Source organism: Fusarium vanettenii (assembly GCF_000151355.1).
Source record: "Fusarium vanettenii 77-13-4 chromosome 8 genomic scaffold NECHAsca_11_chr8_3_0, whole genome shotgun sequence".
In the NCBI taxonomy this organism is placed as follows: domain Eukaryota; kingdom Fungi; phylum Ascomycota; class Sordariomycetes; order Hypocreales; family Nectriaceae; genus Fusarium; species Fusarium vanettenii.
In genome coordinates, this window is record NW_003315873.1 from 26,393 (window position 1) to 53,457 (window position 27,065).

The 27,065-nt window shown below is 53.2% G+C and overlaps 7 protein-coding genes across 7 annotated transcripts; 5 read left to right on the top strand and 2 right to left on the bottom strand.

The window, feature by feature from the left end:
* Nucleotides 1-310: 310 nt before the first annotated feature.
* NECHADRAFT_95664 (uncharacterized protein) lies at nucleotides 311-1,872 on the top strand (the record flags this gene model as incomplete). Its single annotated transcript, XM_003048222.1, has 3 exons — nucleotides 311-345; nucleotides 381-778; nucleotides 1,277-1,872. The coding sequence occupies 3 exons, from the start codon at nucleotides 311-313 to the stop codon at nucleotides 1,870-1,872; spliced, it is 1,029 nt and encodes a 342-aa protein (XP_003048268.1).
* Nucleotides 1,873-4,755: 2,883 nt separating this feature from the next.
* Nucleotides 4,756-6,015, top strand: NECHADRAFT_101360 (uncharacterized protein; the record flags this gene model as incomplete). The annotated part of the gene is made up of 2 exons (XM_003048223.1): nucleotides 4,756-5,828; nucleotides 5,886-6,015. The coding sequence occupies 2 exons, from the start codon at nucleotides 4,756-4,758 to the stop codon at nucleotides 6,013-6,015; spliced, it is 1,203 nt and encodes a 400-aa protein (XP_003048269.1).
* A 1,918-nt stretch (nucleotides 6,016-7,933) lies between these two features.
* NECHADRAFT_62990 (uncharacterized protein) lies at nucleotides 7,934-11,185 on the top strand. Its single transcript, XM_003048224.1, has 2 exons — nucleotides 7,934-9,039; nucleotides 9,170-11,185. Exons 1-2 carry the CDS (start codon nucleotides 7,946-7,948, stop codon nucleotides 11,031-11,033), a joined length of 2,958 nt encoding a protein of 985 aa, XP_003048270.1. The 5' UTR covers nucleotides 7,934-7,945; the 3' UTR covers nucleotides 11,034-11,185.
* Nucleotides 11,186-11,202: 17 nt separating this feature from the next.
* Nucleotides 11,203-13,998, bottom strand: NECHADRAFT_105105 (uncharacterized protein; the record flags this gene model as incomplete). Its single annotated transcript, XM_003048426.1, has 7 exons — nucleotides 11,203-12,657; nucleotides 12,708-12,805; nucleotides 12,858-13,188; nucleotides 13,243-13,359; nucleotides 13,412-13,665; nucleotides 13,719-13,850; nucleotides 13,995-13,998. 7 exons carry the CDS (start codon nucleotides 13,996-13,998, stop codon nucleotides 11,308-11,310), a joined length of 2,286 nt encoding a protein of 761 aa, XP_003048472.1. The 3' UTR covers nucleotides 11,203-11,307.
* Nucleotides 13,999-17,204: 3,206 nt separating this feature from the next.
* NECHADRAFT_62996 (uncharacterized protein) lies at nucleotides 17,205-19,931 on the top strand. Its single transcript, XM_003048225.1, has 2 exons — nucleotides 17,205-19,055; nucleotides 19,110-19,931. The coding sequence occupies exons 1-2, from the start codon at nucleotides 17,270-17,272 to the stop codon at nucleotides 19,415-19,417; spliced, it is 2,094 nt and encodes a 697-aa protein (XP_003048271.1). The 5' UTR covers nucleotides 17,205-17,269; the 3' UTR covers nucleotides 19,418-19,931.
* Nucleotides 19,932-20,298: 367 nt separating this feature from the next.
* NECHADRAFT_47913 (uncharacterized protein) lies at nucleotides 20,299-21,740 on the bottom strand (the record flags this gene model as incomplete). The annotated part of the gene is made up of 3 exons (XM_003048427.1): nucleotides 20,299-21,405; nucleotides 21,457-21,611; nucleotides 21,680-21,740. 3 exons carry the CDS (start codon nucleotides 21,738-21,740, stop codon nucleotides 20,299-20,301), a joined length of 1,323 nt encoding a protein of 440 aa, XP_003048473.1.
* A 962-nt stretch (nucleotides 21,741-22,702) lies between these two features.
* On the top strand, nucleotides 22,703-26,126 carry NECHADRAFT_47919 (uncharacterized protein; the record flags this gene model as incomplete). The annotated part of the gene is given in 8 exon segments (XM_003048226.1): nucleotides 22,703-22,771; nucleotides 22,832-22,991; nucleotides 23,149-23,481; nucleotides 23,542-24,572; nucleotides 24,624-25,259; nucleotides 25,330-25,630; nucleotides 25,644-25,645; nucleotides 25,680-26,126. The coding sequence occupies 8 exon segments, from the start codon at nucleotides 22,703-22,705 to the stop codon at nucleotides 26,124-26,126; spliced, it is 2,979 nt and encodes a 992-aa protein (XP_003048272.1).
* Nucleotides 26,127-27,065: the final 939 nt, after the last annotated feature.

Here is a 27,065-nt window from a genome sequence, read left to right on the forward strand (position 1 = left end):
GCTTCACCCTTGACAATTTCGGCTTGGGAGCCGATATCAATTGCCGCCTACGATCTCGGATCACGGAGTCGGTTGGAGATAGATTCCGCTGTGGGGTTTGTTTCGGCCTCGGAACCGGAATGAGGGGCGCTTGCGCATTGTGAGTCAACTGGTTAATTAGTCAATGATCTTCGAAGCAAGTCGAGTATAGAAACCAAGAGCATCGCAATTGAGGCGGCCTTTCTTTCCCATTCACATGTCTCCCGTCTACGGATAAGCCACGAGACAACCAACCAACTGACTGACAGGGGCGCAATCACAACAGACCAACATGGAATACACAAAGCGGGTAACCTTCCTATTTCGGTGACTGGATCTGAAGGCTGACGGGCTGTTGCCAGACTCGGCGAGAGTGGTCTCAAGATCTCCAAGATCATCATGGGTTGCATGGTCTTTGGTAGTTCCAAGTGGGAGGGATCCCCGTGGACCCTTGACGAGGAAGAAGGACTCGAGCTGCTTAAAAAGGCATATGACCTGGGGATCAACACTTGGGATACAGCTGATTTCTACTCCAACGGCGCCTCCGAGGAGATTATTGGCAAGGCCCTCAAAAAGTTCAATATCCCTCGGAGCAAGGTGGTCATCCTCAGCAAGGTCTACTTCCCCATTGCGGAAGGCGAGGGAACAAGAGTTCCAGTTGTAAACGATGGACCAACAGTGAACCAGATGGGCCTTTCTAGGAAGCACATCTTTGATGCTGTTGACGGAAGCTTGAGACGTCTTGGATTAGACTATATTGGTGAGTGAAGCCGGATGTGCCCCTCTCCGGCCGTCGACGAACCATCCATTTGACGGCTGTCAACCATCCCGCCAAGAGTTATTAGCAGCCTACCAATGTGGTGGGCAATTGAATCCTGGCAAGCGGCCAGGATCCAACATTGACGGTCCGAGTGGAACCGTAAAAGGCTGCCACTCTCACCACGGCCCATGGCATTCCTAAAGCAGAATTCTCTGCAGGTGATAGCAGCAGGGGGGATAGAAGAATCCTAGAGGTGATTGTGCCAGTGCACCTTTCCCCCCTCATCGCGCTCCACTTGTCAGAGTCTCGACTTTCCCACCTGAACTGTCAAGAGCCGCCTCTGTGTTGGGACCTCGTGTCCTCTGGGCTCGGGAATTGCGATTTTGGGTCTGGTTGCACCTCGGCTTCTGCGAGGAATCATTGCGCACATGACGATTACCCTATTCACATCCCAAACGAGACCCTATCCTGACGACATTAGCTAATGTTACCCATTAGACGTCCTCCAGATCCATCGTCTGGACCGAGAAACGCCCCCAGAGGAGATTATGCGTGCTCTGCACGACGTGGTCATGTCGGGCAAGGTGCGGTACATTGGAGCCAGCTCCATGTATGCATGGGAATTCGCCCGACTGCAGCATATCGCCGAGCTCAAGGGATGGTCCAAGTTCATTTCGATGCAGAACTTTTACAATCTGGTCTACCGAGAGGAAGAGAGGGAGATGATCCCCTTCTGCAAGGCCACAGGTGTGGGCGTCATCCCCTGGTCTCCCATGGCTCGTGGCCTCCTCACTCGGCCCTGGGGTACAGGCGAGAGCAGCCGTGCCTTGAACGACAAGCATGCCGCGACGTGGAACGCAACGGCCAGTGGGGAGGTCGTGGGACGCGTTGAGCAATTGGCGAAGAAAAAGGGCATCACCATGGCCGTGCTCTCGACAGCGTGGGTGCTGCACAAGGGATGCTGGCCGATCCTGGGCATGAACAAGCCCGCGCGGATCGAAGAGGCGGTTGAGGCGCTCCGTGTCCGGTTCACAGATGAAGAAGTCAAGTATCTCGAGGAAGAGTACAAGCCGCGAGCCGTCCAGGGGCATTAAGCTCAACCACCCTGCCCTGGTTTGTGGCCAATGGGGGCGGGCGCGTAGCTAGCGAAGCAACCTGGAAGACGGGCATCGGGTCAATCCATGAATGAAAGAAATGTATTTACCCTGTTTCGTGAGCCTCTTGTCGGAACTCTGGCGCCCCGGCGGCAAAAACTGGTGCGCCTAATAAGCTGTCATCAAGGGGACCCTTGAACGCTCGGACGGGCCTTTCTTGCTTGGCCTTTGCCTACTCGGGCAAACTGGTCGCGACTTAACCTCGTAGGTCGTAGACCAGTGGAGGCCATGGAAGCGGGAGAGTTAGAAAGAAGAAGGACGATCCAAGTTGTGTGTTAGTAAAGGGCGATTTTTCCGTGGATATCCTGGGCGCAAGCCGCCAGGTAGTCGACCATGAACGCGCGGCCGTGCCCCAGATGCGCCAGTCTGTTTAAGCGCGTTTCTCATCTCTCATGGCATGATCCAGACAAAGTGTCGTCAATGACAAGTTTGTTACTCAGCCCCTGCGTGTTGGACGCCGCCGATGACAGATTGCAGACGTCGATGCTAAGACGGCAGCCGACACATGCAAGGCATCCAATGCAATGCGAAACGAAGGAAGGATTGAAAGGACCGGGCCGATGCTATAAGGCTATTCGCGTGTAAGCATCGGGAGGCTTGAAGCCGTCCCGTTGCCTAAGTTAAGCCCTCCGGGTTGCATCCAGGAGCGCCTATGATGGGTCTTTGCCATTGTCCAGGACGACATTGAGGCTGGGCACGGGTGAAGTCTTTGATTTGACGTCTGTCAGAAGCACGCGCACTGTGGGCAGACGCGTCTCCCCGCTCACCCAGCATGCCCAGCTCTTCAACCCTCGGTCCCGGTTTGTTGGAGGGCATCCCAAGTCCGTACTCGCGCGACCTTGTCGACACTGTCTCTGTGTTACATCTCCCCCTCCTAAAGTTCCTGGCCCGCTTCGCCCGCTTCCACTCTTAATTACTCCGTTGGTAGGGATGGGATTGCTTGCTGGACCTCCACACATCTCCAGACCGGAGTAGCGGCCCTGTCGAACTAACCGCAAGCTGCTCTCACCGGTAGGACCAGGGCCCCCTTCTCCCCTTTTCCTCTGCCTTCTTCTTGGCCTCGAACATGTCCGTCGTACAATATCGTATCGGCTCTTCGGATCTAGCCCGGCCTTGGTCTTGGCTTTTTTCACGCCCTGGCTTGCACTGGCCCGGACTCGCACGAGTCGCACGAGCTGCACCACATGATCCGTTGTTCTCCCTGCTCTTAAAGCCCCTGGCCATTTTGTCCGCGATGACAGCTCGTCCGCGATCCGTGGGTTGATCGAAGCATGCCTGTTGGGCCAAAAACCCCGCCAGCGCAAGGTCCAAGTGGTTCCTGGCAGACATGTCATGGCGCGAGAGTCTTGTTCACTGCGTGGTGCTGCGCAAGGAAGGGCACTCTTGAGGAGGACAAGGTTGACCGGGCCATGGTAGCCGTTTTACTGGGGGGTCCAGGACGGATCTGGATGTAATCCATGACGCCAGGGCCTTTGGAAGCAGGCCTTGACTTGAACTGGTTCTCGTCCCATCACAGCGTCGGCCGATTTGTCGGCAGGGAAATCCTTGCGATACGCGCGCTTTAGACGCAGTCACCACCTCTCACAGGTCCCGACAGTCAGGCACGCATCCCTTCTCAGCACACACTTACGGTGGTGGTAACTCTGAGAGAGCATGGGCCATGCAAATGCAAACCTAAGGGGGGGCTGTGCGTGCGCGCAAGCAATGGGAGTGCGTGCTCTCGGACGGTTTTGAGGGTGTTGGTTCTTGGGGGTGGAGAACGGTCCGGCTTCACTATGGGACGATGGCATCACACTCACAAGGACCGACAGGAACCATGAAGATTCTTTCGACGCACAACCGCCGTCCCAAGCTCCGCCCCGTCTTCCCTCAAGTTGCTCATGTTTTGATACTGCCGATATACGACCCCATCCCTGCCCCCCCGTCCCCTTTCCCCAGTGCAGCGCAGTGCAGTGCGTGCTTCCCTTCTTGGTAAACCCTTGCCTTGACGGAATGCGGCCCTTTATACCTTGGCTCATTCACACCCAGGGCCGTTGGTGTACACAGACTCTATTCTGGGCATCCAACGGCCGTAATCGTGTCAAGCCAAGGCCAGGCACACCCCAGTCCGTCCAGAATCGATGGACGAGTGACAGCAAACGGCCCTGGCAACACCGTTATCTCCCTTAACCCATCCGAGAGATCTATCAAGTCCAAGATGGCCCAGCCCCATGGTTGGCGAACGGAACCCTTGCCTAGGTCTCATTTCGCTCTCTTTTCCGGCCCCGTCACCCGCTTCTCGACCCCTTCCCAGTGAGTGGCTCTAGTGCCCGCGAACGCCAAACCCTCCTCTCCCCACCACCGACTTGCCTGTTTCCTCAACCCCCATGCAGGCGGAGCCTGATCCTTCCATCGACCATGCTCGCCTGTGCCTGTGCTGTGTTTAATTCATCGAAGGCGGCTTGCGTCGTTAAACGGGAGGCTCCGTAATCGACATTCCCTGTACAGCACTGGACAGTACACAGACTACCTTCCTACCTTCCTACCTTACTCGCTCTGGCTGATCTCTTCTTCTGTTGCCACCCTCTGTTGTGTCGGCCGTCTCTTGTCCTTGACTCCCCCGTCTTGACCGTGAATCGAAATATTTATCCAACTGCTACCCCATCATGGGGTTCCCAGCTTGGTCGATGAAACTCCCCTCTTCGCAATAGTCCACTGCCATCCGCGGCCTTGTTACTTTCTAGGGCTCCGTTCCGTTGCTTGCTTGCAGAAGGTGTATGGCTCTCGAGACCCTGGCCAGCCCACGGCTTCTAACACAGCCCCGCGTCATCCAACAACATCAACATGTACCTTACACCTCCCTCGACATCAAACTCCCCAGCATCGCATCATCGCCAGTTCCTTGAACTTAGTTCCTCGAGTTCTGATACTTCACGACTCTCAGAGGGACCGGCGCCTGGCTACCACTCCCCACTCCAACCAGTCGTTTCAACAAACGAGTTGGAATCATCTCCCGATTCAGCTTCACCTTGCTTCAACCCTCGTTGGCTCTCGGGCCCAAACACTCAGCTTCTATCACCGCCTCCCATGGATCACAGTAGTACCGCTTGGGTCACCCCGGACGGCCTTGTGGCGGCAACCTCGTCGACGCCTTCTAGTTCGGTGGAATCTGATGCTCTGGGTTCCGAGTTTAACACCTTTGCGGCCTACGAAACCTGCCTTCCCACTCCCTATCAAACCCACGAAGCCTACATGCCGACAACACGAAATCCCGCAGTTCACCACCCTCTCCCACCCTCGAGTAGCCACTCTGACCGAGGACCAGCGATAGCTTCTAGGCCTCCATTCGGATACTTGCAAGATCCATCTAACCCCAGATTCAGGATGGAAGGCTCCGTTAGTAGCTATTGCCAAGGTTTTGAATCACCGTCCTACTCAGCCCCCGGACCAGCTAGTGCGGCCTATCATACAGACGGAACACCTTTCGCCCCGAACCTCCAGTCGGACTTGGGTGCGGGGGCTTCAACAAGCTGGCCAAAGCAGGACTACGACGTGTCTCAGTTTTACCAGAGCGCACAAGCCCAAATACCCGATCTTGGCCAGGACAGGCGCATGTTGAAAACCAACAAGGTGAAGAGGCCTACACGGAAACATACCTCAAAGGAGGAAGCAAACTTTCAGTGCGAGGTAAAGGGTTGTGGAAAGTTCTTCAGTCGCAGCTACAACTACAAATCACATCTGGAAACTCACGACGAGAAGCGGGAGTATCCGTTTCCATGCACCGTTGATGGATGTACAAAGAAGTTTGTGCGGAAAACCGATCTACAACGACACCACCAGAGTGTTCACATGAAGGAGCGTAACCACAAATGCGACTACTGCGGGCGTTTGTTTGCTCGCAAGGATACACTTAGACGGTAAGTTCAGCCTTGGTTTGCGACAATCTCTTGTATGGGTACTGACGGACTGGCCAGGCATATGGAAGACGGTTGCTCAAAACGATTCGACATCGGCACCCTGAACCTCCAAAACCCAGGTTTCACAGGACTGGGTCTAGTAAATCAACCAGGACCATCTGATTCGAGTAATCGCCGTGTCGTGTAGGCAGAGAGACTAGCCGGTGTCCGCCTTCCACCCTCAGAGTCACCATCAGGAGTTCTTGACGGTCTTTTGGTCGTAGCCGTTACCGAGTTTGGCTGGATACTTCGACCAACCTTTTCAGCCCCTATAGGGTTTCATCTTGATTATCGTGGCGATCTGTATGTGGAGTATTTGCGACCGCATTGTTTGTTCCATTGCCTTGGGCGGCAGGATATTCAACCACCGCGACGGACGTGATACTTTCTCTCAGCATCTGTTGAATGCGTAACATTATATGGAGAGAAACCGCCAGCATTTTCCAGAGAAACTTCAAGGTACCCAGACTAACCCATCGACTTCTGGCTTGTTGCTTTGCTGAGCGTCTAGGTTCGCTAACTGAGGATGATATAGGAATACATCCAGACGATTGGAAGGTTGGAATAGTCGGGAGTTCATATGCCGATTCCAACTGGAGTACGTCTGGGGTATCGAGTGAAGTGATGCCAGTTCAAGTAGCCTCCTGTTGGCAGGATACGAAAGCTCCTTCGAAGATATCGGGATCGGCTTCAGGGGCGGCAACCGTGGCACACCATCCAGATGCCCACACTGCTCTGCGTCCGAGCCATGGATGGCATACTTTGTAATTCACAAAGTGCAGCCCTTGGTGTCGTCAACGATACTACATCATATCAATTATCTACCCGCTGAGAGGGCCTGTCTAGTTGGATCGACGAGATACGATACATCTAGAAGCAAGACAATGACAAGGTTCTACGCTTAAATATGGGGACGAGCATTGAAGATACGGATCTGTGCAGCTTCCCGCTCTTTGGCGAATCGCGACATCCTGGTTTCCCGGTTTCAGCTGAGCCGTCAAGACATGCGCCCTCCCTCGAAGTAACCGCGCGCGAATCATGGGGCTGTTATCTCAGGCACGGGTTGAATCGGCATCTGGGGATGGCATTGCTAATGATTCCTTACCACATGTCTTACAAAGGGACATTGATGGGGAAGGCTGGGTAGGGAATGAAACGTCAATGCAGATATGTGAGTGTCCAACAACGAACTGCAAGATTCATGCCTCGGGAAAAGATCTGCGAATCACAAGGGAAGCGAGAATTGTCCGCCTGGAATCACAGGCGCGGGAAATTAGATGGTAATGAAAATGTGCCCATTGTTGTGAAGCTACAACCATGGTCATGTCACCTTTCAGCTGCACGGTCGGGCCATTTCTTGGCGGAGTTTTCCCGGCTGTTCTTAACTGAATACGACTTTAGAATTACGGCGACCTCGAGTTGTTGCTGGGCATCATCATCTTGGAGTGTGAAGTGTCCCGTCTCGATCGAGTATCTTGAGTCCCTATTTGCGGGCAGACTCTGAAGCTAAGTTAGTGACATCCATGCCTGACCTACGTGGCAGCAGGGCATCATGCATGTGATGTTACTAGGCAGCGCGTTAGTTAGCAGGAGCTTGATAGGACCCATTGATGAAGGTATCGGGAATGTTCTTGGAGGCTCGTTTCAGGTAGAGGCCGCTGTCAAGATAGGCGAGAAGATACATGTCGTCTTAGCTAAAGTACCTGGCAGGGACCCACAATATTAAGGCAGATAGACTGTCCAGCACATCCCCACGTCATCGAGCCCAGGCTTGACCGGAGGTCGGTGAACCACCAAGCCTCAGGCTTCCGTCTACCGCCGTCCACTCTCCGTGCCCTTCTTCCGTTGGCATTCTTTTCCCTCCCCTCCCCTTGCTCACCATTTGACTGCGTGGACGGCAAGCCACGAGTCTTTGTGCTGCCTTCCCTCTATGGCCCTGTCGAATTCTACGCCGCATACGCCAGCCCCGAGAGGCCCATCCTGACCCCGACGTTGCGATCGAGACCCTGCAGCCAGTTTTTCGGTGTCGTGCAGCTTCTGGCTTACTTGTCTGAGCTATACTCCCAGCGACCGCCATCATGGCATGCGACAACCATACATACGGCGCCAAGTGTCGACTGGCTCCCGTTGCCCGCGTCCGACGAGAAGACGATGTACCACTCGTTGAGGCACAATTCTTTTACTCATCCCTTATTCCCATCGACGACCCCCTCTCGACATCCTCGACCATTAGTACCGATGCGAAGACGAGCAAGGGTCAGGTTCGGCCCTTTTCGAGGGGTGACAATAACGCACTCGAGAAAGCTTGGTTGAGTCTCATGTCTGAGAACGACCGGCGAGCTCACCAAGATGCATGGAAGGACCAGGGTCGGCCGTCTCAATTCGATGCGAATAAACTGGCTTCACTTGTTCAAGCCTTGACGACAAAACACTGGGAAAGACATCGTGGAGGCTACCAACCACAGGATGTCACGGTGCCAGCTGGCAATGTCATACCCAACACCCCGGTGCCTGCCTGTTGTTCCGAGCTTGTGCTTGATGTATCGGAAGAGCTTGAAGCAACCTTTTGCTCTTTGACTAGAAGGAATAATCCTGCCTTGAGTGTAGATGAAGTGACCCAGCAGATTGTTCTTGGGCTTGGTCGCCTGAAAGAGCAGGCAAGCAGTGCGATCGAGCCTCGGCCATCCTCAGCGGATATACCCTCTAGTCGTCCAGGATCTTCTTCTACAACCAACGCGAGCCATCCTATTGCTAGGATATCGAAGACTCCGACGGAGCCTCGCAACACGAAACGTCGATCTACCGTTGGCGAATCCAATCTTAGAGCCAGATCCCTCTCGTTGTCACAAGCCAAGAACCGGACCCCTCGGTCCCAGACGCCTGTCGGCAGTCCAACTGTTGCTCGACCGCCAGGCTTGGATGATGGAATATCAGGGAAGCCCTTTGTACGCGTAGGCAGCCCCGAAACACAATCTGAGCCTGGTTCTGTCCCGTTTGCCCAAGCCGGTGGTGTATTACGAGACGTTGGCCAACCCCGCGATCAGACTGAGGCGATAACTGAAGTGGATGATGCTCCTCAATCAGCAAAAATCGCCGATAAGCCAGCGGCGGAAGACTATCGACCCAGCATTGCTGAAGTTGCGGTCGGGGTATCAAGACTACACATGGTTTCGTTGCCATCTCTCCAGATGAAGCCGATTTACTGGTCTCCTGTCAACGACGTCGCTGTTGTGGCTCGGGCAACATGGTTTTATAGGTATGGATTCACAACATTCGAGAAGGCTCTCGCTGACTTGATATAGGGACACCATGCTTCCGATCCCACCGATTGTGGCGAACCAATTGGAGGCCGGCTACCATGAACTTCGACCATGGACGGAGACTTGGAGCGATGAACTACGATGTGCCATCGATGTTGGTCCATTGGGCGAGGAAAAGGTGTCCCATAGGCTCTGGCCGAAAGAGTCCGAAATCGGCTCTGCTGATGAAGTTGGTTTCCCTGAGCCAGCTATCCCAACTGATCCCTTCTGCGCTGCTCGCTGTTTTCGTGGCGAAGCAGCAGCCGAAGGATCCATTGGTCCGACTGCTGTCGATAGAAGAGCCTCAGGAGAGTTTCAGCCTCCAACACGGCCTTTCTCCAACTATCACGTCATATACAAGAATGCCACCGAAGCATTCCTCATGAAGCCAAGCCTGAAACCATCGGCATATTATGGAAGACGACCCGTGTTGAAGATCATGAAGGGCGTGACTGTCGGTGTCCCTGTTGTCCGAGGCTTTAACAGAGCAGCCTGGGAGCGACTTCATCACAAGAAGCAGACCCCGAACAAACCAGGCCAATCGGCAGCTGATGAATCACACGAGAGCAGTGGCCAGGATGTGTGCTCCGCTTGCAAGGCAGACAAAGAGAAAGGGCAAGTTACTGACTTGATTCTCGTCGCCCATGGTATCGGCCAGAAATTCGCGGAGAGGGTGGAGAGCTTCCACTTTACTCATGCCATCAATGGCTTCCGTCGTGCTCTTAACATTGAACTACAAAGTCCCGTTGTCAAGCAGGTACTCCGTGCGGACCAAAATGGACTCATGATTCTTCCCCTGAACTGGAGGATGGGTCTCTCGTTCGAGGATGGAGGGCCGATGAGGGAGGAAGACAAGGCAGACTATACGCCCGAGGGCTTTGGGCTCAAGGACATCGAACCTGACACCATTCCTGCAGTTCGCAGTATGATATCGGATGTCATGTTCGATATCCCCTTTTACATGTCCCATCACAAGGGCAAGATGATCAAGGCTCTCGTGTCTGAGGCAAACCGTGTCTATCGACTCTGGTGTCGCAACAACCCAGGCTTTGCCGAGAGAGGGCGCGTCCATCTCATCGGACACTCGCTGGGTAGCGCCATGGCTCTTGAGATTCTGTCAAATCAGCCGACCTCTGTACCCAGACTTGACTTGTCCCGCAAGGAGCCCGAGACACGTTTCTTCGAATTCGACACCAGGAACCTCTTCCTGGCAGGCAGCCCGGCTGGGTTCTTCCTGCTTCTTGAGCGTGGCACGCTCATGCCTAGGCATGGCCGAATGAAACCTGGTGCTGAATCGAGCGACGTCGTGGCCCAAGATGTTGTCGGTGAAGCTGGCACCTTTGGTTGCCTGGCTGTCGACAATATCTACAACATCCTCGCCAAGGAAGATCCCATCGCATACTTTCTCAATGGTGCCGTTGATCCCATCTACGCGGCAAGCCTCAAGACAGCCTACGTTCCGAGCATAGCAGGCTCCCTGTGGAAGTCAGTCGGCGCAGCCATGCGGAACGTCGTGCCAGGCATGGCCCCAGCCCCAAACCCGCTCGCCCCAGAGCCGGAGCGGCCGTCAACCATCCGTCTCCCCTCCCAGCTTGAGCTCGAGGTTCACGACTTTACGCGAGAAGAGATTGCCGAGAAGAAAGCCTTCCTGCTCAACGATAATGGGCAAATAGACTGGTACCTCCGCTCTGGGGGCGGTCCCCTGGAGATTCAGTACCTGAACATGCTTAGTGCACACACAAGCTACTGGACGAACCACGACTTTATCCGTATGCTTTGTATCGAAATTGGGAGGGAGCCAGGTCGGGCTCACACACTCCCTGCTCTAAGGGCCGTCAAGGCTGCGAAGAGACTGTTGGTGAAATGAGATGGCGTATTCGTGAGGCCGATGAGACTGTTGACTTTCTTTTATCTAGCAAGGCGTGGGAGGATCGGGCAATTGGCGTTGTGGTTCCCTTTTAAAACAAATCAACTTAATGGATTTAGTTAGACTTCTGAGCCTGGGCAGAAATACAACATAGAGGACACCCTTAGATGGCAGCAATGAAGCGCTCGATTATTCTAATACTATGATACAATTTTGCACAATTTTGGCCCCCTTAATTCTATCCTGATATTTTCGACCCCAACGAAAGACAAATTTAGAAACCATCCATCTCCATCATGTCCTGATCGAGCTCCTCGTCGTCATACTCGTATTGGTTGATCGGCGCAGCTGGCTGAGGCTTCTGTGCAGCCTCCTCGAGCTCCTTGATCCTCTCCAGATCCATCTTCTCCTTGTGCTCCATCAGATCCTTGTACCCCCAGGTGCTGATGCCTTCCTGGTCCTTAGCTCGGAAAGGCTGTGCCATGGTTCTCAAGAATCGTCTCGCACTGCTGACGGCCATGTCGGTGCTCAGGTTGACATCCGCCTCTTGAAGGCCTTGGTTAATCCACTTGGGTAGTTGAGTTCGTTTCTTCTGGAATCGGCGATCGGCGAGAACCATGATACCGTAGTCATCCTTGCCACGCAAGACTCTGCCCAGGCACTGTGCTGCGTGTCGCATGGCGTCGAAAGACAGGAAGTCATTCTCCTTGATGCGGTATGTTTCTCGTAGGAATTGCAGTCTGGCCTTGAGAATTCGCGACTCGGTGTACTGGAAGGGAACTCCGATACACAACACAGTACGACCATATTGATGGTCGAAATCGATGCCTTCCGAGACCTTGCCACGCGCGACGCAAAGTAGAACGGCTCCTCTGCCGTTGCAACACGCGGTTCGATACGTCTCTAAAGCGAGCGAAGTCTCCTGGGCGTCGGGTGTCTCAACCAGGATAAGTTTGTACTTCCACACCTCGTCAAGGATGCCCATTCCTTGCCACATGCTGATGATGGATTCCATGTAGAGATATGAGGGGAAGAAGACAACCATGCCATCAGGTGTAATCTTGGCGAACTCGGTCAACAAGTTACCATAGTTTCTCACCACACTGGGTTCGTTTCGGACCTGGAAACTTGTCGATACGGACGCCTGATCACTACCTCTGGTGACAATCATAGGCAAGAATGACCTGCGTGCAAGGGTCATGCTGTATGATTCTTGGATGACTGTGGAAAAGTCAAGCATCTTGGGGTAGATTTCGAGCGGCGAGATGGTACCCGATGTGATAATGACCGAGTAGAATCTCTCAAACACAGGCCGAATAGCGATAGCAGCATCAAGACAGGTGAAATGAAGAATGGGGTTCGGGACTTCGGCTGTGTCCGATTCGTAGGGCTCGAGAATGAGAAGGAACCCCTTCTCGTAGGTAGATACCAAAGTCGCAAACGTTGCGACCTCTTGAAGTGGCTGGTAATCCTCGATGTTGGTGAGCTCGAGGGTCCTTACCAGCGATGTTAGCCGCTCCGCACAGAATCGGAGAGGCTTCTTCTCGATGAAGGTGTGCTCCTTGAGATGAGCTAGGAATGACGGCGGTGTTTCCGAAATAACCTGGCGAACCTTCATCCGTGTCTATCAAGGGGTTAACTCCTATTTTGCAGTGTAATGACATGGGAAACTACCTTCAAATACTCAATGAATCTCTTGAGGAAGGCAACGAAGTGCTCGGCTCTCCTGATATTTCCTGGTACAGCTTCTTGGAGCAGATCCGCAGGAAGGGCTACGATATGATTAGCATGGGTTTGAGAACTCACACGCGAGGTGGAGCTTACCAGGGTTTGCCATGAAGGCGTCTTCTTGACGTGCTTCTTCCGCATCACGGAGCCCCTGCACGAGCTTCTGATATTCGTTTTGTAGCTGCTCCTGATCTGTGTCGCGCATCTGCGCTATCCGATTCTCCAGATTCTGAGCACCACGAGTCGCTTTGCGCAACGAATCTTCCGTAATGTCTGTGCTCAGGGACTCGATGCAGACGTTGTCGATGTTGTGAGCCTCATCGAAAACCACAATGCAGTCCTTGGAGAAGTCCTTCGACACTCTTTCAGCGATCTTTGGATCAAGGAGGTAGTGGTAAGAGAAGATGACGACATTGCAATATTGCATCTGGAACATTTTTAGTACAAGACCACAATTTCGTGAGTCTTAACTGGTACTGACCATGCGACGCGCGGTGAAGTAAGGGCACTGCTTATGCTCCTCGCCATATCGAATGATATCGTCAAAGGACCAGACGCCGTTGGGGATAAGGTTATGAGGCTCAAGGAGGTCGAGGTTCTGTATAGTGTTAGTAAAACGGATGAGAAGTCAAAAGGGAGCGGAAACTTACATCGTGGTAGACGCAGACATCTACATTCTCACCTCGGTCTTTCTTCTCTTTGACGAAGCCAGCTGTAAGGCTTCTGCAACGAGCATCAACAACAGAGCCACTCTTCTCTCGTTTTACTGATGGGTGAAGGCACAAGTTCTTTCGACTTGTCAAGCCAAGACCACGGAACTCTTCCTCGTAACCGAGCTCCTCAGCCCTGTACTTCATGAGAGACTTGAGTTCGACCAATGCCTTTTCGATCTCAGACATGGTACCTTATCGAGCCACATGTTAGTAGAAGGAGGGTAGAGGAGGAAAGACGACATACGAGAGCAATAGATGAGCTTTCGCTTCTCTGGCATGTACTGTTGATACGCCACGATGAGCGACAACAGGGACACAGTTTTGCCAGTACCCGAAGGCATCTCTAGGACACAGTGACCCCCGGCATCCAGAGTTTCTGATCAGAAAGTGACAAGGTTAGTAATCGATGGCTTGGAGATGGAAAGAAAGGATGAAGTACTTTTGAGATCGCACATGTAGCTGGGGGCATGCTATCATTAGCTTCATTGATGAGTTGAATGATAAAACATCAAGAACTCACGCATATTGCTCTAGAGTCACCGCAGTTAGTATTTAATGCACTTGGGCAAACAAGCTGGGTCATACCTGGATATATCCTGGGATAGGGAAATAGCACGGGCAAGTCACTAAAAAGTGTGAGCAAAGAGAGGAAGCACGGGAAAATCAGAGCGACCGTACTCGATGTTGAACTTCATGATGGCTCAAGATATGATCACCGGGGCATGCCCTCGGTGAGCGATCGTATCGTGGGTGATGGTGATGGACGATTTCGGGGCTAGGCAGAAGACGTGAGGCGTGATGGAAGGCTTTGTGATGGAAGCGAGCTGTCGCGAAGTCACGTGGGAGAGAGCTGATGTCACCGAGCGTTTCTCGGTGTGGAAACCTTCGGTGTGGGACAAGGCGTGCAAGGATTAATGCTTTGAGCAACTGAGAGAAACCTCGGCACAAAACACGCTAGGACAGGTAGGGTTATCTCATAGGCGTAGCGCGCAAGAACTCTGGAGATAAAGAACGTAGTAGAAATGAGTCACTAGCAAATATTCTTCGTTGTTCCTTGTTTCGCCAATCTTGAGACTGCGAGATTGGCTCAACAACGTCCACCGTAGGTGTGCCAGGGTTTTATAAACTACTCCGTATCGGATGAATGGGCAAGCGTTTTAGTCTTGTGCCCATTGGTCCAGTCATTAGCGCGATTATTCTAGTGGAGGTTGAACCTGTTCTGGAAGAACTTCTCGTTGTTTATGGCTGCTAGCCCCTGATAAGACAGGTGGTGGTTGACAAGTGAGATCTGGACGAGATAGCGATATCAAGATCTTCTGAACCTGGTTGCAAGGGAGTGAGGGGCTGATGCAACATCATCAAGGAGGCACTTGACGTTGGTGTACTGGTTTTAGATGGCCATGCCTTTTGGACATGTCTGTGATATGGTGTTCATTGTCTTCCTTCAACTAGAAAATACAGTAGGTCTAACTAGATTGGTCAACAACGGTCTCAAGCAACTCGCACTTGGCTCTGGCAAGACAAGACAGGTCGATCTGGCAACGCCATGCCGGTAGTTCGTGATGTTACGCTACTAAACTAAGGGGACGCTTGTGGGATGCCGGGGTCGCGGGTTCAGGTGGGGAGTCTGGAGAAGGGCGCTTGTCCAGCCAGCTGATTGTCAGGACGTTTTTGATCTTGTGATGCGGCTCCTGACGTTAGCACACCTAACCCAAGAGTATTTGCCGACTCTTTGTCATGATCTGTGCGTGCGCGGGGGACAATGGTGTAGCTGTTGCTGCGGGGTCTGCTTTGACATAGCCTCGTTCTGTCTTACATATTCGACCATGGATGAATATCCCCGTCAGAGTTCAACACTAGAGCACAGTGGTTCCTACATTGTGAGCAAGTTTGAGTTAACAGGGATTTGACACAAGACTCAGACATCGCACAGAACCGCACAAAGATCAGCATTCGGCGACGACGGAGCAACTCAAGCGCTGGGAGTCGTGTATCAAACTCCCAGTTGGTAAGAGACGGTTGGTGTTTATTCGTCGAGTGGAGAAAGCAGGCATGGGAGCCCCCGTAGCGCATCGCGCTAATGCACCGGCTTTGCCTTGACTTTGTCCCGTAGGAGCTGTCTCCATCTCCCTGAGGCGTCACCTCACATTACCTCGCCTCACAGCTGGCCTCACATTAATACAACATCACCTCACTTCTTTTGGTCCATGGGTGCACTGATCAGGCCCCTGGCTAGCCGCTCCGACGGCTCTGCCGCGTTGTGAAACTGAAATTGCTCACGTGCTCAAGGTCCCGTCCGAGGGAGATGAGCTGCACCAAAACTCAGGCGCCTGGGCAGCATCTCATCGCACGGTGTACAGTGCTCGATGGTCCGATTGCACACAGTATCGTCTAAGCATGGCGCGCGCTGTAGCAGGTCCCCCGCTCTTGAATGCAAGCTCCCGCCAATGGGCATGCCGACTCGGCGCCTCTTCCCCGCTTTCCCTCCGGCGCCGGTCTCGCCCAACTGGCCCGTGCACGCGGTCATCAGCCACCACTGGGGTTGGCTCACAGGTCACTGGTCGGCCACTATCACCGCATTGCATGTTCTCTTGAGTGATCCATGGTCGATGATCCATCCAAACGCCGCCGTATCTGGTGCCCTCTGGTTGAGCGTCGCTCGTTAATGGCTGGGCGTACCTTGGGAGGCATGTACATGCGTGTACGTGCGTCTGCCCTCGACTAGAGGGCGCTGACACTGTATATCGCTGGCTAACCAAGGGACCACCGCCCTTATCAGCATTCGCCATCTACCATCCACCACCCGTCATCTGCCTCCGCCATCTCCAAATCGCCCAACCAACGCGCAAACTGGGCAGGCCAAACGAGGCCGAAACCAGAGCCAAAACCAAATCACCACCACCACGAACGACAGACACCCTCCGCCGCTACCTCGTCTCCCCGACTCCCGGCCGTGACCCGTTCCCCTCTCCCTTCTCTTCCGTCGTCGTCCTTATCTTCTCTTTTCTCATCCATGCCATCATCTGCGTCTTTTGGGTCACCACTATCAATATCCTTGTGCTTCCCGTCTCGTCGTTGTCGGTTGCCATCTCAATTCCCATTTCTTTCCTCCCAAGTCGGGCAATCGGTCGATTCGCTTTGCCAAGCCTCGGCGATCGTCAGAGCTTCGTGATCTCGTTGCTGCCATCAAAGCATCCATTGCTCCTGTCGTCTTTGTTGCATCGCGATAACCTCGATTCATCCATCGGTCGATATAGGTTCGCTTTCTTCGCCTTGCTCCTGCGGCGCCCACGGCATTGTGCACCTGGAAGGGCCTCCTTGTACCACCCATCACAAGCGCACATCTGCCCAGTCTCGCACCGTTCCCCTGCTCTCTGGATCACTCTCCCGTTTGCCTCCCTTGTTGTCGCTCCCATTCCATTCGGGGACTCTGTGGCTGGTTTTCTCGTGCCTTCTCTGTTCTCCTGGGTTCAGGCATGTGCGACAAGAGCCCGCCTCCAGCAAGAAATAAGCTGTGTGCGTCCCATCTTGCAATCTCTCGATCTGCATCCAAGTCCCTGACTCTCGCTCGTCCAGCATCCTGTGGCTGAGGCCGAGAATCTCCTGCACCTCTGATTTGAATACGACCTCAACTGCTGTTTGATCATCTGACCCAACTGCTCGACAAGGTGTCTGGCCGACTGCCCTGTTCTTGTATATCACACTGCATCTTACCCATACATTTTACGAAGTACGCCGTCCGACACAGCTTCACATCAGGGTACTATTCAACATAATTCTTCTTTTGTCGCTGACATGACTACCGTCGCCCTCGCCCGGCCTATCCCGCCCCATCGTCCCTCGTCAACCATCACCCCGCCTCTCTCCCTCGAAACCAGTACCAGTTCTTCTTCGCCATGTTCTGTTCCTGTTCCGAATAAGCATATCCCCATCTGTCCCACTGGCCCCGCTCGCCCCGATGAGCCAGATACTCCGCCACCGTCTCCGCCGTCTCATGATCGACTTCGACAGATTTCGGCCCTCTATCCACTCGATGACTTGAGCCGACTTGAGTCTGGCGGACTCTCCATCTTTGAACTTGATGCACCCAAGGTAGCTGAGGCGCTCGACGTTGCCTCCCGCCAGCCATTGCCCGACCCTTCCCTCGTCTTTCCGTGGTTTCATGGTCTCCATCCCCAGAACCATGTTCAGCAGTCATTCTTCGCCGCTCGACGACGTGCTCTGAGAAGGACGCCTTCATGCCTCAGGACCGTCACTCTTGTCAAGGCTGATGGCGACCTCAGCTATGCACGACTCAAGGGGGCGATTGCCCCCAATGAGATTCTTCAGACGGGTAGCAATCCCGATTTCATCGAGGCGGATCCGCGAGAAGGCTTTTCTGTCCGAAACTTTCAGATTCAGACAGTGAAAAGCGCTGTCATGTCAGATATAATCGTCTATGGTCGAGCTCGAGATTTGGCAAAGACACGCAAGTTAGCGTGGGATATTGCGGCCGCACAGAAGCGATGGCGGGAGAAGCATGAAGCTCTGGGGGCCTGCTTGCCCGAGTACAACACCTTTGTCTGTACAAGCCCGTTTTCGAAATTCCAGGAAAATCACCCTGAGATCGTGGCCATCGACGCATCGGGGCTCCCGACCGGCAATGTCATCGACTTTTTCAACCAGGAAAGGCGGGAGATGTGGGCCATGACTGAGGCCTCGGAAATCTCGAAGAACGTATTTATGGGCCCTACACCCGAACAAGGGAGCCCTGAGGAGCAGGCATTTGATATCCTGATCGAGTGTAGCGACCTGGGACGCCTGAACCCACTGGCACTCCAGCTCATTGCAGAGAGCCCCGACGACGATGGCAAACATCGGTTCCTCGACTTCCCCTCGTCAGGCAGCATATTGCCACCGACATGGTCTCATTCCGAGACAGATGGAATTCTCGAGACCTGTAAATGGATATACCATCTCTCTCATGGCACTTATCCTGAACCTGAGCGGGATACTAACGAGACCGACGCGGAAGGAGACTCCCCTATGCCATCCAATGATCATCCAACCTTTGAAGTCCGACCTCGGAAGATTCTCCTCCATTGCGCCGATGGCTATACCGAGTCGACCATGCTAGGCATTGCATACTTTAGTTATAGCACTGGCCTACCTGTCCCAGAGGCGTGGCTGCAACTTCACACGACCAAGAAACGCAATTTCTTCGCCTATCCAACTGATGTGGCTCTATTGACATCCATCACACCAAGATTGCTCCGGGAATCCCCTGTATGTAGCGGGTTGAGCTTGACTGAAATCACTCACCTGACGAGGGATGAGCCGAGCTGGTTTGGTGCTCTTGATGGGTCATTCCCAAGCCGCGTTCTCGACTACATGTACTTGGGCAATTTGGGACACGCCAACAATCCAGACCTTCTTAAAGCCCTCGGAATCACTCAGATTCTGAGCGTCGGTGAAACGGCGATGTGGCGAGAAGGTGACCTGGAAGAATGGGGAGAAGAAAACGTCTGCGTGGTCCAAGGAGTTCAGGACAATGGCATTGATCCCTTGACGGATGAATTTACTCGATGCCTCGAGTTTATTGGTAAGTTTTGAGGACGGCTACAGGGGTAAAGGCATACTGACCATCTTTCGATAGACCGAGGAAGACGAAATGGCACTGCGACTTTGGTGCACTGTCGGGTGGGAGTATCCCGCAGTGCCACCATCTGCATCGCCGAGGTGATGCGTGCGAAAGACATGTCGTTCCCTCACGCATATTGCTTTGTCCGAGCCCGCCGACTGAATGTAATTATTCAACCGCACCTGCGATTCGCCTACGAGCTCTTGAAGTGGGAAGAGGCACTCCAGCAGGACGGTGACCCTGACGCTGAGGTCAAGAGAACATTGGAATGGGGAGAGATTGCGCGAGAAATCGCCCTCATGAATCGACCCTACTCCAGGTGAAAAGGAGCATCATTAGCGCCTTTTTGTTTTCACTTGCTATGAAAGAGTCTCTAGATTCAGTGGGAGATCCGGTGGATGACCCAGCATCAAGAGGACTGAGCCACCCATCCAGTATATTCGACTTCATATCTATTCTCATCATAGTGGGCGCGGACTTGTTGAAGCACCTGGCGTGCTTGCTTAGAGTACTGCTTACCGCCAAGGGGAACTTGGCTACACACTGTGGCGTCATGAACGCACCGTCATCAGCATACGAATGACGGGAAAGATCAACAGGAACCAGAAATTGGGAAACACGCGGGCGCTTTGTTTAACGAGTCTGAAAAAGTCCCTGCAGGTTTGTGTATGTGGCGTTCAGGACAGAAGACTGTTTTCTCATGTGCTTTTTTGCCGTCTTCAAGGATTTGGGTTTGAATGTTGATGAATCACGACGGCTATGAGAGCCACGGACCGATGTTATGTATCTGCTTTTACAACTACACCGTTGTCATGGTTGAATTATTGATTTCGAAGGACGAGACGAGCTATTACTGGTTGATTATTTGTGACATGTATAAACTCCCCAGCCTGATACGCGAAGTGACGCCTACTCAAAAGACACAAACACCTCTCCTCGCCAACCGGCCAACAGGAGAAAGAATAGGAATAGCAAGTAAAGGGTATTTAAGAAGACGATACCTTGTCCCAAAAGAAGAACTTGGGACCAAAACACAAGTCCACCCCCACAGAGGGAAAACGCCAAATAGGTAATTCTGCCATTCAGTGATGAGGGGTGTTCAGCGAAACCATCTCCTATCGTTCATCGCGGTTATCATCGTCCAGGACGCTGGGGAAATGTCAGTCAGATCATGCCAACAACTGAGTCAAAGCTACAGGGGCACTTACGAGAATTGCTTAACCAAATAGCCCTCTCCGCCATGCTCCATATCGATATTGTAGACGTAGAAACCGCCATCACTAGTGACAACCATGACTTGGGGGCTGCTGCTGCTCATCGCCACAACACTGCGTAAGGGCCCAGCAGGCATCACCCGCGTAGGACCCTGCGCAACTGTGGACTTGGGGATCTTGATATAAGCAAAGTCTCTCAGGGGCTCCCACATTTCTGTGACGGATTGCGGCAAGTAGGATCCCATGACGCCGGCAACACCGCGGCCCATAATCTGTGAAGAACGGCGAAGCATGCTGCTAAACGAGCCACTCTGCCTTCGATGCCCAGAATTGCTGCTGCCTGATCCGTTGTTTCCAGGCCCTATCAGATCGACCGACTCGTTCTTAGACGAGTCTGCCGTACTATTACCCGGAGACTCGGGGTCATCATAACTCCGTGCGCGTGACCAGCGGTCCTGCCGTTGAGATCCAAGAGGTTCGATGGGCGCACCAGCTGGTGTCGTGTTTCCAGGGGGTGCCCCGAGGCGGAAAATGTGGATTGTATCCGAGGTTGAGGATACACAGAGGAGAGTTGAGCTGAGGTTGAAGGACATGCTGTATATGGTGGAAGGATAGGTGCCGCGTCGGAATTGGTAGAGCTTCTGGCCCTTGGGCACTGAGAACACACGAATAATAGTCCCCGTCTCACTAGCCGTGGCAAGCAGAGTTCCCTCATTATTGAGACAGATAGAGCACAACGGCGAACGATGAGCCTCGATGACATTAACAGCCTTCAGCGCAACGGTATCAAAGACGAGGACTTCGCCCGACGTAGGGGAGACGTAGGTCGACTGTGGAGGAGCGTGAGCAGGTCGGCGCGCATCGGGATCCTCCCGAGGTTTCGGTAGCGGATAAGCTATGAAACAGTTCTCGGAAGAAGGCGACAAGGCGCATATGGCGGTTGGGTTGGGCGACGTGGCGATGGTATGCAGAAGGCTCATGTTGCTAATATCGTACAGATAGATTTCTTCCTCGAGGACGACGGCAAGGCGTTTTCGGTTTAATCGGACAGCCAGAACAGCAGAAGGGAAGGTGAGCTCGCAAATAACAGAGGCTCTCTGAAGGACTAATCAGCTATGTTGTCTAAGATGGGCATCCAAGGCACATACCTTGGTGTTCTGTATAATTAGATGCCGGGGAGAGAGGACGAGCGCAACTAGAGAGGTCGAGAAGAGCATCTCGATAATGGAGATATTGTTCTCATCGCTACTAAAAATGCGCGAGAAAGGATCTGTATGATATATGCGAAACCCTTTGGAAGTGCCTGTCGGCGAGAGGAAACCCCAGGTTAGTTGGACCACGAAGCGAAGACCGGCCAGGCGCAAGACCTACCAACAGCAAGACAGCTGTGGTCTTGGTTGAAGGTGATGAAATTGAGTACTGGGTTCGCCATGATGGGATGAAAAGCTGGTAGGAGTCGGCACGGGGCAGGTTCAGTCGGATGTATGCGTTCGGTTGGCCGGACACGATGTCGCGATCCTGGGGAGAATCTGGGTGGAATCGAGGTCGCGAGATGAGAGCCGCCTTGGGTCGATGCGACGAGAGAGCCCGTAAGCAGAACAATCGCGCAAGAAACCTTAGGCCAGCGCGCTGATCCTGGCCCCAAGGAGGCGGTCTCGAGGTTGGTGAAGCCAAGTGTTGGTTGAACTAGCTTAGGCTGCTATCGAGAGGCTGGGAGGAAGAGCAGGCGATGAGGACTGCGCCAGGGCAACTCTCGGCGGCTGTTGGCGGACCCAAGACCGTGGCGATCGCGGAGCTTTACAAAAATCGGCGGTAGGCGTAAGATAAGTGTCAAGAAAAATGTCGAGACAGAGAGGAGACTGCGACAATAGACGTCCAAGTAATGAACTGGTGATGATGATGAAAGTGATGGCGGAGGACGGAGAGTCGGGGCTCAGGGAACCTGGAAAGCTAGTGGGGTGGAGGCTGAGGACTGAGGAGGGGGAAGGCACGCTACCAACCTTCCTCAGTTACCACCTGCTCGGTTTGAGTGACTGAGTGCCTTACACAACCGGCAACTGCTAGCAGCTTAGACGATTGGTGAACGCTTCAAAACCACAAAAATTCTGTACGATTTTAAACAATGCCATCCCGAAACCAACCTTTCGAAAGCGACCCCGGAGGCAGGCGGTACACATCACGTACATGCGCTAACGAGAGCCCCGGATGCAAGTTAGCACCCTGTCGGTGGACCCATCTCGCACGCCGATACACAATTGCCTAGCATTTTCTGAGTCTTCACAACCTCCAATAAATGTTTGCTGTCTTGTGAGAGTCAACAGGCCGTCAACCAATTTTTCGAAAGAAGGTCACCTGTCTGACACATTCCCGGAAAATAATCTCAGGTCAACCGATATGGTGAAAGAAAAGCCCGTCGCCTTACGGGCGACCAAGACTCAGGCGCTCGATGACCTGATTATGGGAGTAAGATGCACATGTATATCTGAGCAGTCCTTTGACAGAGGTTTCTGATGGTACCCCTAGACAAACAGTAGTAGCATCGTATCTAAGCGGAGCGTCGAACGACTTTACTACCCTCACGAGTTGCATTTTTTCCGCTACTTCGTTCCCAAGTTCCAACGGAGAGCTCCCCTCATCAACCGGGGATACTGGTTGAGGCTACGGGCTATTGATGTGATTGTGCGTGACTTCATCGCATCCTCCAAACTTGGCCGTAAGAAAGTTGTTATCAACCTAGGTTGCGGAAGGTGAGTAACCAAGCCCAGCTCAGCCTAAACACAGACGCTTACTGTTCCCTGAAAGCGATGTTCTTCCCTGGCAGTGTTACCATCGTTATGGAGACAGCTGCGAAGACACTGTATTCCTTGACGTCGACTATCCTGACTTGATGCGAAAGAAGCGAGCAATCGTTCTTGGAACACCAGAACTCAGGGAGCTGCTTGGGCCTGAACCCTACATCAGCGAGAAAGATACAGACCATGTGCTTCTCCGCAGTGACAAGTACTGCCAGATTGGATGCGATCTACGAGAGCTCGATGCTTTGCGCCAGTGCCTCGAAACATTTCTGCCCCTATCTGACTGCTCAGTACTGTTTGTTGCTGAGGTTTCGATAACTTATATGGACACAGCGTCAGCCGACGCTCTCATCCAGTGGGCTAGCTCCATTGGTCAAGGTATGTCTATTATCCCCTTTTTATTCAAGACTTCATTGTATTAACACTGATGATTCATAGCCGAGTTCTGCCTCCTTGAACAAATTCTCCCTCATGGCCCTGAGCATCCCTTTGCAAGAACCATGTTGAGCCATTTCAACAAGCTCAACACTTCGCTCAAGTCAGTCCACCAGTACCAGACTCTTGAAAGCCAGCGGCAGCGGTTCGAAACCCGAGGTTGGGGCCATGTTGATATTTGGGACCTCTGGGAAGCTTGGAACAGCGAGGTATTCCTCAGTTCGGCCGAAAGGGCTGCACTCGACGATATTGAGCCGTTTGATGAATGGGAGGAATTTGTCCTGTTTTCGCGGCACTACTTTGTCATGCACGCCACGGCCTACCCCAAAAACGACCAAGCTACTGGGCGGTACAGCCCATTGCCTACCCCTGAACGGGTTGTCAAGGTGGACATGAACGCGCTCGGCTCCCTGGGAGCACCAAAACGTCGCTTTGGCGCTCCAATGATGGCTACGAGTGCGGAAGGAGGCCAATACTTACTCAACACCTTGGGGATGGGAATAAGTGCAAGGCTTGATTCCTGCGATGTGTATTCAGTTCAAGCGGACAGCCTACCTTTCCAGATGGCCCCTGTCGGGCCGTCCGCGAGGCTGTGTCACACCCTCACGGATCTTGGATCTTCTGGGGTCCTGCTGGTTGGAGGCCGTGCCTCGCCGTCTCGAGCTTTTGCAGACTGTTGGCTCTTCAACCAAGTCTCCAACAGTTGGGAGAAAACATTTGACCTTCCAGTCTCACTTTTCAGGCACTCTACTATCCGCCTACCGAACTCATCTCTGGCTTTAGTTTTCGGTGGCAAGACAGGGCCATCCAAGATATCACCCGACTACCTTGTCTTCCATCCCGTTAAAGGGTGGCTTAAATGTACGGTATCAGGCGTTGTTCCCGACCCTGTCTTTGGTTCCTCTGCTATCACTTCAGTTGACGTGGCGAGCAAGCCGGGAACATTCCAAGGTTTGCTATGTGGAGGCATCATGGAAGATGGGAAAATCAGTGACAATGCTTATATCTGGACTATTGATGTTACTGGTATCGAGGTGGGTTTGTTTACGAAGTGTTGGCCTAACTCTACTAACACACCCTCCCAGCCATCTATTCACTTCGAGAGTGTGACAGACTTTGACAAACATGCGTGGGCGCTGTCCGTGTTTGGTGCTCAGTCGGTTGATACAGGCCCTCTGACTGTCTTGTGCGGTGGTGTCGGACAAGACCCATCTTCGCAAGGACAGTCGGTTGCCTGTGTCTCCCTTTCTGGGGGACGACTGACTACGTTTGCGGCGATGTTGAGCGACAAAGTTGAGGAACTGCCCTTTATGGTTGGATCTTCGGCTATTTCCTTGAATTCTAGTCTTGTCATTGTTGGTGGAGGGGCTACGTGCTTCTCGATGGGAACATTCTGGGACACGAATGTTTACACGGCTGACTTTACGAATGTCGTGCCTGACGCTTCTGGTCCACAGTCAACCATCTGCAAGCCACTGAGTCTTGGTTACGCGGATTCGCCCAAGCTCACACATCCTAGTACCGATGGAGCAGACCGACTCGTGCCACAAGGCAAAGCTACGATCACGACGATCCCGCGCGTTCAGTTGAAGTCGGGAACCGGAATGGAGAAGCTGATCCAAGAAAGAAAGCCGGTCATCATTGAGGGTCTGGACCTAGGCGGATGTGTGGAGAAGTGGACGCCAGAGTATATGGTTCAGCGTTTGGGCGAGACAAAAGAGGTATGTTCAATCTATGTGTGGGCTCGGAGAATCATGTGTAAGGTGGTCGTACTAAGGGCATCTATTGTAGGTCATCGTCCACGAGTCCCAAACCACCACGGGCAAGCTGGACTTCAACTCCAAGAACTTTCGCTACGTCACTGAGACGTTCAAGGAGTTTATGGGCAAGGCAGCAAGGGGAGAGGGCCTATACCTCCGTGCTCTCTCAGAAGAAAAGCCTTCCGAGGCGCCAGCGAATCTTGCTGAGGACTTTCCCTCCCTCGCAGAAGATTTTCGGCTTCCGACAGAGCTCAACTACATCACTGAGCGACTGTTTAGCTCCGTATTGAGAATATCTGGACGTGCCAACATGTGGTTGCACTACGATGCGAGTTACCCCTGGAGAGGTTGAGATGAACTGGCTAACAGTTTCCCCCGCAGGTCATGGCCAACGTCTACACGCAGATTCGTGGTTCGAAACGCATGATACTCTTCCCACCTACTGATGTCAGGCATCTGGCATTCGCGCCTGGTGCCTCAAGTTCAAGCCTGGATGTCTTTTCTGCCCTTGACCAGCACCAGCTAGCGTTGACTCACCCATACGAGGCGATGCTGAATCCGGGCGACGTCCTGTTCCTCCCTGCCATGTGGTTTCACACGGCGACCCCAACGGCGGATCTAAGCGTGGCAGTCAACGTCTTCTTCCGCGATCTGGAGAGCGGGTATTCAACAGGCCGGGATGTGTATGGGAACAGGGATCTGGCGGCGTACGAGAAGGGAAGACAGGACGTCGCACGCATAGCCAAGAGCTTTGAGCGGCTGCCCCCTGAGCTTCGTCACTTCTACCTTGCTCGACTTGCAGACGAGCTGTTGCACGAGCAGGCCTGATGCTTACGGAGAGATGACAGGTCCCAAGGATGTGTGTGAGTGTGACCAGTTATCGGAGATAGAGCTGCCCAAGTACGTATCTACGCAGGCAAGGGCGGCGCCGAAATTTGATCAGAATCCACGCCAATCTCGAGAGGGAATAACAGGGTTGCTTAAGCTTGCCGAAACCTTGTGGATGAATTACGCCGCGCACGGGTTCCTGATGAGTACGTGCCCATTGGGAATGGTCAGACTTTGTGAATGCGGAAAGGTTTTCGCCTGCAGTGAGGTCAGAGCGCGATTTGGCTTTGCGATGGAGGTCGAGGAACTCCCTTAAGCGGTTTGGTGACCAGGACAGGATGAGCTTGGCGCCCCTTGCAGAAGTTGAATGCCTCGGCTCACTAAGAGCCTGGCCATGCTCTTTCTCTTGCACGACATCAACCGAGAGTTGCTCGCGCGTCCGAAGATCCACCCCGAATGCTCCCCTCGATCTCATTTTTTTTTTCTCAAGATGCGATACGCCAAAAAGTGACGGGTAAAAAACCCGGGCAGACCCGCCTCTAACGAATCAACCATCAAGATCAGATCCATCATCTCCTGGGACACACGGGCCAGTATCGCCTCCCCCATCACCAAAGCAAAGCAAAACTCAAACTGTCAATCCATAGGGCGGAGTGAGGTCGAGACCGAGTTCTTATGGAGCAGACACGGCCAAGCGTACAGCACGGGACCAGCGCTGAGAGAGTTCCATCCACCCAGCACTCGGGCCCAGCAGAAGAAGCAAGCACGCTGCCTTGAGCCGGCCATGTTGTACCATGGCCAAGTAAGTGACAGAGGGTTTCGAGACACGGGAAACAAGTTCACGCGGGATGCCGTTGCCACGACATGGGCTGGGGGCAGCCGTGAAAAAAAAAAGGAAAGAAAAAAAAAAATGAAACAAGGAAGAAAGTTGGAAGAGAA